Raw genomic sequence first — 10,361 nt, 5'->3', positions numbered from 1 at the left:
AACAACGTAAGAAAAACAATGAAAAATATTTGACCTCATGTAATTAGGTATTGGCAATATTAATTCTAAAAATAACTTTCATGGTTGCATGGTAACACTGTGTCACCATGCAAAATCTGTTGCTATGATTGGGTTAATGCTACTATCGTGAGGAAAAACAATACAATTCACGACTGGCACATATGCATCTTTAGGACCTTGCAACACCGACAACATAAGAAAAATTGAGATTAATTGTTACTTTGCAGTGTAACCATGGAAACAACGTACAAGTTGTTAAAAGTGATATTTTTTTGCTGCTTTAGGAATTTACTAACCTATTAATCAAGAAAAATATTACTTGAATCACCTTGAATAGTACTTATCTCGTAGAACTAAAGTTGAATATCATATATTGATAAAGGTTGTTGAAAAATACAACACTGTTGCTATGGTTACCAAGAAGAGAAAATGTTCGATTTTGTTAATTTTTTGTCAACATTAGACCCTATGTGCCAGCTTTTTGCATCCAGTTAGAGATTGGGTGATAGTCAAAATTGAAAGTCAGGTTAGTTGTTCACATATATCAATCATTAAAGTTTTGGGAATCTACATACAACGGTACGTATCCAAGGAAACAGAGTATTTTTCAGATTTTTATGCATGTTTTTTCGCCTTATTTCCATAGCAACGCACTATTTAAAGAATTGAAATTGAAATTTTTGAAATGTGAAAATTAAGGTCACACCAAGGCCTTTAAAAATTGATCATCAGTTATATAGAAATATGCTTTTTAAAAAGATAGGATAAGATTAAAACACTAAGAGAGTAAATTTAAAATCCCTTCGTGGTATTAAAACCATGGCAACCATTGCCAACCTATAAGAAATATCATATTTTGTCCTTGGTATATCTTACAATGATCTCTTCTCTATTATTTGCTTACATTTCAACCTATAATTGTTTTTATTCTTAAGTGTATAACTTTATAAAATTAAATGAACAAAATTATTACTTTTGAATACTTTGTTTCCATAGTAACGTATGTTATAGATGATTTACCAAACATGTTTATCGTGCATTTAAGACACCAGGCCTTCAACTTTCAGAAACAGTCATTGCCATTTGTTTGCTTTGCTGCAAACGTTAACTGGGGGACTCTGAAGATGTTGAAAAATGCCATTTTTCAAACTTTAAGACTTGTTGCTATGGTAACCATGACACGTAGCAACCAATTTTTGCCTGATTTGAGTTTACGGTATCAAAGACTTTTATCATAGAGAGTTTGGAGAAATTCTGAGACTATGCGTGCCACAGCTCCTATATAAAAGTTCACGTCATTACAGAGAATGGCTCTTAACCTGCTATGATTTGATTTAAAAAAATAATATGATTTAACAAAATAAAACTGTTGAATCTCACTTAACCTGAGAGAGAGAGAGAGAGAGAGAGAGAGAGAGAGAGAGAGAGTTAACATATTACTGTACCGTTTTTTTTTCGGTGACCTCACGGGTGTCGATACCGCCCTCTATGCCAGAAATTGGGGTACAACCAATTATTCCCACATTTTTTTCCTGCGTAGGATTTAGTCCCTGGGGTGGGGGGTGGGGGGGAGGCTCCACCAGTTTTTCCTGCTTCCCTGCGATTTTGCGCAGCCTTCTTTTTCGTTTCACTCATACAAGAGGACCATTTCTTCTTCACTTCTTCTACTGTCCTACAGTGGTCGATGTTATTTGCCTTGTTGATTTTCTCACATATTGCCTCACATGCTCTTTTCTTTGAAGAATTTGTAGATACGTTTGAAAACTTTGAAAATAAAATGGTTCTGTTTTCTCCACCTCATCAAGCAGTATTTCGATTTCAATTTGAGAAAAATTAGGACTCCTCTTTCGACTCATACTGCTGGGTGTTTTCTTGTCGAACCAGAAATTGTCAATGAATAAGAGTTCCACGTAGAAAATTGGCGCGCTTTTCGTGGTTCAAGAATTCTGAACGATCAAATGGAACTCTATTTGATTTTAATTACAACCAATATTATATTGTCGAATGAAGATGATCATTTTGAAAAAAATATCATTTATATTTATAGATTAAAAAAAAAAATTAAATTCTTTTTTTTTTTTTTTAATTTTTACTCTTTTAAATATTTTCATTATTATGATTTACATAACGTGTAGCATTATATAGCAAAAATGACCACTCTCTGATTCCTGACAATGGTTTATAACTTTGCGTATTTCATTGTCATAATGATTTAAGACGTCTTAGTTTAGGATACTCTTAAGGTAGCTTTGAAAAACACCTTAAGACAATCTTAGGCTAATCTTAGAAAATTTCTTATGAACAATCTAAGGAAATTTTCGCATTTACACATGAAAAATTTCACTTCCTCTTCTTATTCATAATGCAGGCACGTCAGACCCCTTTTCAAATTGGGAAAGGGGCAGAGAAAATAATTGACTTTTAGGGAGAGGGGTAGAAAAATATAATTGACTAGCCAAAAAATAAAATTTCCTGAAAAACTTTGACATTAAAAAAAAAAGCTGTCCGCGCTAAAAAAAAACCTTACATTTAATGTGTGTGTGTGTGTGTGTGTGTGGGGGGGGGGGTCCGTCCATACTGCAACAGAAAGTGGGGGATAAGCCTTTAAAAAAATCCATATTAAATTTACAGTAAGAGACTATTTTCGGAAAAATAATGAGGGGTCAGTCCCATCCCCTCTCCCAAATAAAAAATAAAAACATTCATACACGTTTTATGTGTAAGAGACCAAAAGTGAAAATTTTCTCTTATTTTTACCTATCGCCTTCATATAAGTAAATCAGGGTATATTGTTTTGATTTACATCAATTAAAACTGTTGAGAATTCCATGACTCGGGGATTAAGCATTGCCTTTAAAATAATGAAACATTTCCCTGTTTGAATACTTTAGTACATGGAAAATTCAATTCATATTTTTTATCAGTTTATTTTTCAAAAAATAATTCATACTTCTATAATAGTGTACGTCATATGATAATCCTCATTGTTGTAAATTACTGAATTCGATCAAGATTATTTTTTATCTTTTGAGTTATACAACATACTTTAGATATTATTGCTGAAACAACGTTTTTAAAATAAAAATGAAACTAAATCTTTCACTTTGATAAAAAAAAAAATCGCTTGTTTCGTTGCAACTTACTTGGGGTATTAAATATATCTTTTATAATTCTAAAGATGTAAACATTAAAATTATACTGAATTCATCATGTAAATGTATAAATTTTTGTTATGTAATATAGAAGTTTATTTGGCTGCAAATATCTCCCAGATTTATATGTATTTAAAAACAATAGTGTTCATTGTATGTTAGGATATCCTAGCTTAGGATGTTCCTAAGATACCGTCGAGTTTCATCTTATGATATGTCATAAGTTGATCGTAGGATGTTCCTAACTTTCTTCCTAAGTCATATCTTAGGAACAATCTTAGGACGTATCTTAGGAAAGTTTCGTGAACATGCCTGCAGGTGTCCATCTTTGTTGACCGTCAGATCAAAAGGCTCGTTTTCACACAAGGTGGAAATTTCGTCCACAACCTCCCTTTTACGGAAATGTTTAAACACCACAGACATATGTTTAACTCTTCTGTCCGAGGAGAGCAAGAAACTTTTGCAGATCGAACAATCCCTGTATGTCTTTACTATGTGTTTTAAATTTTTGTCTTTTGAGTCTATTTTAAAACTTTTTCAATCTTTTTGCCGAGCTGTGTTCTTCTGTTTAGGAATCAGTCTGCGTGTATACCTCTGTAGGTCATCTTCGATGATCCTTTTTTAAACAAAATATTCTCGTAATTCCTAATTCCGGAGTATGATATCGGAAGTTAAACTTTTTCTAAAACTTTTGGCTGTCATATCTTTTTTTACTGTTTGTTTACAAATTATTTTATTTCTTCTCAGATAACACAAATAGTAGATGGAAATTTTAAGTTTAATTCTTCCACGCTTGTGTAGGTATTGATGTGATATTGATTATTTAAGTTAAACTCTTAAATGGCGAGATCACATTCGTTATAACTTGTGTTCAGATAAGCTAATATCACACTTATGTAAATTTTAATTTTACTCAATTTGCTAGATTTATAATCAATGATTATTTTGGAATCAAACATAAACCAATTTGCCGAAATGGTGCCCTTTTGGACGGATTTAAAACGCTGTACAGAAGTCAATAAGATTTTGGCGACAGTGCATAATAACATTCTATAATGGCGACAGGCAACTTAAAAAATACATACGAAAATGTTCTGAAACGACTGTTTTATCCTTGCGTGCTAATTGTATTCTCGGCCTATTTAGATTGATTGATTAATTGTACGTCCCGTTTGAGCATTTTTCATTCATATAAAGACGTCACCATACACAATAACTCCCTATGGTATAAAATTTCATTGCAAAAGCTCAGAAGCTTCTTGAGATATCGGCCGGAAACGAAAGTGTTATACAAAGACAGAATGTATGAATTTACGACCTTGACCTTTGACTTTTTGACCTCAAAATCAAGAGGGGTCTTCTTTAGGCCATAGGGAGTTGTTAGGTAAAATTTCATCTCAAAAGCTCAAAGGCTTCTAGAGATATCGCGTGGAAACGAAAGTGTTACAGACAGACAACTATATTGACGGACGGACGGACAGACAGACCCAAATTAATATCCCTCACTTTCAGTGAAAGCGGGGGACAACATTATCAATCAAATTACAATTTTGTATTAAATCAATTTGTATGATGAAGATTTGTTGTATGTCATGAGAGTTTCTTTGCCTCGTGTGTTTTCCCTCTAATTAAAATTTGGACTCCCAGTCAGTATCAAAGGGGAATAACTGTACGATTATCTGTACACCTGTTAAAGGGTGTCCTTTTGAAAATTTCAATGAAATAACATTCCTTTGTTTACTAAAGTTCCGAATAAAAACAACCATATCTGTGGAAGAGAAAAAAATCGTTTGATTCACCCCATTCACTGTAATTTGCACGCGTCTTGGTGATAGATATTTATGTTGAGTTTTTTCCCCCTAAAAGAACAAGATTAAAAAATCTATTTAATTAAGTGAATACGGCTTTGATGAATCAACAATTAAAATAAACATTCAGGATTTTTTTTTCCGGGGGGGGGGGTGGTTCCTCCCCACTCAAAAAAAAAAAACCTACCCAGAAATTATTGATGACCAAAAAAAAAAAAAAAAAAAAAAAAAAAAAAAAATAAAAAAAAAAAAATTAAATTCCATTCCCAAACTATTAAACCAAGAAAATTTCTTGAGAAGCCAAAAAAAAAAAAAAAAAAAAAAAAAAAAAAAAAATTACTATCTTTTTCCCATAACGAGAAAAAAAAATCTATTTCGTGGTGCTGATGGTGGGGTCCACGTTTTCGAGGATGGGGTGGGGGTCTTAAGTCAATTTTTATTTGCTAAAGTATATACTTTTAATAACTCTGCTAATTCCAGGGGTGGGTGTCAGAATCCCCCGACTCACAATCTAGATCCGCCCATGACATCAGTAACAAGATGAAATTTTCAGACATCGGATGAAATAAAACATTTTAAATTTTATTTTATCAGTAACTGCACATCCAATTTTGAAAAAATTATTTTTTTTCTCATTTCATCACACTGATTTCTGGAAAAAAAGGAATTGGTTGGGCATATTTTTTTTTACTTTTTCCATGGGGAAAAAGAGGGGTGATGTCTTTTTTTTCCTTCCCTACGATATAGATTGTATTAAACTACATATTGATATGTAAGTGTCTCCAAATGTTTCTGGACTTAAATATTTTCCTCATTTTTTTTTTTTTTGAAAAGTCAGCTGACTTTTCACAAAATATTTTAGATATCATCTTAATTTTGATAAGAATAAGGAAATCCTTTTCCGAGAAAGAAAGAGTACTAGTATAACATTGATGCTTCTGTATGGCAACTCATGGCCGAGAATGGATTTTTTCAAAAGTATGACATTGTCAAATTCCTTGATCAGGACCCTGAGTTAAAACATGTTGTTACCCAATGAAAAGTTTTGTGAAAGAGAATACTAGTACTCGGGAAATTATGAAGCCATATCACCAGCCGTTCAGAAGTTATGACCAGGATAAAATTTTTCATAAGTAGATCAAACTTTAAGGCCTAGATTATGAAGTATAAAATGTTTTTTGCCATAAAATCTTTTTGTCACAAGAAATACACCTGTCAAATATGAAGACCTAGCTTTAATCATTCAAAGTTATGGCCAATGATAAAGATTTTCAAAGTGAGGTCATGAGGTATAAATGTTGGTACCAAAAGAAAGGTATAATGTAAAGTATGTAAACTATGAAAGCCCCAAGACCAACCTTCAAAAGTTATGACCAAGTTAAAGTGTTTTTTTGGACAGACAGTCAGAAAGACGGACAAACCAAAAACTCCCTGTCCCCGAATCAAAGTTACGGAGGCATAAAAATATCAAGAATAATTTCTTTTAGTAAGGCTACCTCAATGGAACACTACGTAATTAGCCACCCCCTCTCTTTAATAGAGAAGCTTCCCTTTTCACTTTATTTTATAAAATAGCAATTTTTCTGTCTTATTTTCATGAAAGCAGTAATCCCAGAAATAAAAAATTCACAATGGAAACTACGAAAAGCTGAAACTAATTGGAAAATCAAAATAAAGACTTGTAGATAGAAATTAGTCTGAAACTTTATGTACATGTAATTCCGGGTCTTCCCTCCAAACATTTTAAATGCCACAAAGAAAATCTTTAATCATTAATAAATCTGTAAAATTAAAAGGAATCAAATTTCTTATGTTTGCAATATAGAGTCTATCGTAGAAAATATAAATTTACAAATAATTATTTTAGATATTTGATTCTTTTCACGTCGTTAGAATAGCACTCAGCAACATACAGAATATCATTACTGTCCACACTGAGGTCCCATGGATAGTACAAATGACAACTGTCTAAGTAAAGAAGAAAATGTCCACTCTTATCAATGATGTGCACTACATTATTGTCAAAGTCCGCTATCAGAATATGACATGAATTGTCTGTTGCCACACCGTACGGGTTAAATGTTCGGTATCTGTTAGCCTGCAAGTTCCCAGTGTAGGAAAAGTGGAACTTCCCCATTTTTGTCACCACAACTATAGCTCTTGTACTCCAATCACTGACAATAATATCCAGGTTTTTGTTTTCTTCTATGAAGGCTGGATTTGAATACAAGGGTGTTCGACTTTCGTTATACTGGATTTCTTGCATTACTTTACACTCTGAATAACATGAATAACGGACTATCTTACTCTGCGAACGATCTTCCATTCTCATAGTGACAAGCAACTCATTTGCAGAAGTGCAGCACAAGGCTTGTGGTCTCCATTCCAGTAACTTGAGTAGGCGCTCTGTCTTTCCATTCTTCACTATGTTTACACTCCCGTCGTCGTAGTCACTGTAAACAAGGTGTCCATCTTTGTTGACCGTCAGATCAAAAGGCTCATTCTGACACAAAGTGGAAATTTCTTCCAATAACTCTTTTTTACGAAAATGCTTAATCACTTTGTTGTCTCCACACACATAAAACTCATCTGTTTGAGGAGAGGAAGAAACTCTTGCAGTTCGAACGAATCCTGTTTTAACACGATCAAGAACACAATGAGTTGAGCCCATCGTTTTAGGGTTTTTGTCAGCTACTTTTCTTAAAGCTGGCAATCTCTGTCTCTGGATTGGCCTGGTTATGGTGGGACCCAGTTTTCCGATCTTTTCTGACAGATCGTTTTCGTTAGGTGTAGATGGATTGAAATCGGAGACTACCATTTCAAATCGTTCAGGTACATCTCGAAAAAATTGATTTTTGGATGTGTAACGGAAGAGATGATTTATAAGTCTAGGAAAATTTGCATCGTTCATGATTTTATGATTCTCTTCTATTGTCAGTCGAACTCGATTTCGCATTTTAAGGAATTTCTTTTCCAGCGATTGAAGACTGCTTATGTCATCTGCTTCCATCTTCTCCTCTTCTTTAAAAAGTCTTTCTGTAATATCATCAACCATCTTCCTTAGATCTTTCCTTAGTTCCAATATTGTTTTCTTCCTGTCGTGATGTTTGTTTGCTACGACTTTATGCGTCACTTCAATGTCCGACATTACTGTGTCATAAAATGGCGAAATGAAATTTTCAAGTTCTTGTGTATCTTTTGTGATAAGTTCCCGCAAGGAATCGTACATAATTGAGACGTTTTGAACGTCGTGTCCGTCATGCTCACCAGAGGTAACGCATTCGAAACAAACTGGTACTTCACAATGAAAGCAATACTGATCATACTTGTGATTTGGGTGATGTTGACATGGAGGTGGCGTGTTTAAGACTTTTCGGGACTGAGATTCGACCAAAACATCATTTTTGATGGAAGGCTCAGACGCTCGGCGGCGATGTGTATAAACATATAAGGAATTTGAACATACTGATTCCTGGGAACCTTTTCTTCCCTGACCAAGACGTCCACCGATGCCTTTGGTTCTAGGTCGAGGAACCGGAGTTTCCTTGCAGGATCTTTCCATACTTTTGTCATAACAGATCTAAAATGGAAGATTATTGATATTTTCATTAATGATGTTGATCAAAAATGTGGTTCGTTTAATTTGGCATATATATCAGTATCAGAAAATACTTGTCAGAGAAAATGCCATTTTCGGCCTTAGTTATTTCAAACATAATTAAACTCTTATCTCTCGAGAAAACATGGAAGTTACCATTCTTAGGGCGATCATATAAACGAAAATATCTTTGAATATTCAAAGACAGAACCATTTCTTCACATAGCGTCTTCAAAATATAGGCACAGAAATAAAAGAATTAGAGCTAATCATTTATTTTGATTATTACTTGAAATCTTATAAAATCAAATAAAGATATATCCATATCTGAAAGCAGATAAATAACTTACCTCTCATTTCGAAAAAAAGAATACTTGAAGTGAAAATTTTCAGGTGAAAAATAATCAAAATATGTTTTATTTTCTTTAAGTACTTCTTCCTTCTTCCGCGTCCTATGTTATTTACAAATGATAAATTTCAATACAAAAGACTTTTCAAGTATAAAACCCATGATATTTTGATTTCCGTGAGGAAATATTTTTCTTAACTCTTTACCTCACCTGACCTATTAGTGTTTGAAGGTTTTTATTTTCCTTCCATGACTTTCCTGAACAAGTAAAACTTATTTCTAATCGAAGGGTGACATTTTTACCCTTTTTTTTTTTTTTTTTTTTTTTTTATCTATAACAGTGTAGAACGACAACACGTAAGTAAAGGAAACCGGATATGGAATTAATACACAGGATGACAGTAATGATGAAAAAATCTTATTTTAGAAGTTGTTGTACATTTCTCTTGATCTGCCTCTCTTCATAATGAACAGATGCGCGCATGTTCATGGTACCAAACCTGACAAAAATGTTACATTATATAATGATTTTTTTTTTGGCGTTTAAAGTGTCTTCCGAATTCCAAATGAATGTGGCTTACATACACCTAAATAAATAAATATATTAAAAATTTGACGTTTTGATTCCCACATCTATCAAGCGACTCTTGTCGGTATTTTAATAATCTAAATATACTTTAAATATTCAGTAACATAAATTATGTGTAGAAGTTACACAGGTGAGCCTAGAGATTTGTGTTTCAGTGCTATTCATTTGAAGCCACAGGCACTTGAAGTTACAAATTTTTCTTATACACTTTAAAAACAAATTATACCTATACCTTATAAAAAAGGTAATATACGGTGATAATTTTTTTTTTAATATAAGAAAAATATGATAACGTTAAGTGCCTTTGTTTGAAGTCAATTATGAAGTATAGAATTATCTTTTTAAAGCCAAATCCTTGTTATGGTTGAGGAACTATCTCCTTAAGCGCAGATCTTGAGTGTTCCCTTTATCTTGCATTACAAACAAACAAGAAATATTTTGTCCTCATACATTCTCGAGTAGAAAAGGGCTGATAACATATACTGAACACATTAACATCGTCTCGTTTTGGCCTGAAAAATATAAAACTATTTAAATTAATTATACGAGCAGATTCAAGTAAGGTCTTTGTAATCTATATTTACATATAAATTGTACATCCTTTAATGTTTCTATAAGGTATCCTCCAGTCCAACTAAAAAAACAAACATATATCTAAAAACACATTCAATAATAAACAAAATTTTGACTAATTAATGAGAAAAAAGTTGCTGTGTATTGTTATTTTTTTAAATTTTAAATTTATTATATAATTAAAACAATTTACTTGGTTTAAAAAAAAATGTGACGTTCAATTACCTTTTTTGACCAATAGATACGGTTGTCTAAACTTTTAAAAAAAAAT

General features: G+C 32.7%; 1 protein-coding gene across 1 annotated transcript; it reads right to left on the bottom strand.

Annotated features, from left to right (window-relative positions):
• Positions 1 to 6,824: 6,824 nt before the first annotated feature.
• On the bottom strand, positions 6,825 to 8,543 carry LOC133200558 (uncharacterized). Its single transcript, XM_061336341.1, has one exon. The coding sequence runs from the start codon at positions 8,541 to 8,543 to the stop codon at positions 6,840 to 6,842; it is 1,704 nt and encodes a 567-aa protein (XP_061192325.1). The 3' UTR covers positions 6,825 to 6,839.
• Between the last annotated feature and the right edge of the window lie 1,818 nt (positions 8,544 to 10,361).

This window comes from Saccostrea echinata, unplaced genomic scaffold (assembly GCF_033153115.1).
Source record: "Saccostrea echinata isolate AGI-Se365-2 ecotype Australia unplaced genomic scaffold, CSIRO_AGI_Sech_v1 ptg000040l, whole genome shotgun sequence".
NCBI lineage: Eukaryota > Metazoa > Mollusca > Bivalvia > Ostreida > Ostreidae > Saccostrea > Saccostrea echinata.
This window is presented reverse-complemented; position numbering and strand designations above follow the sequence as displayed.

Coding starts and splice junctions, on each gene's coding strand:
- LOC133200558 (XM_061336341.1), bottom strand. CDS start 8,543: ATGGAAAGATCCTGCAAGGAAACTCCGGTTCCTCGACCTAGAACCAAA.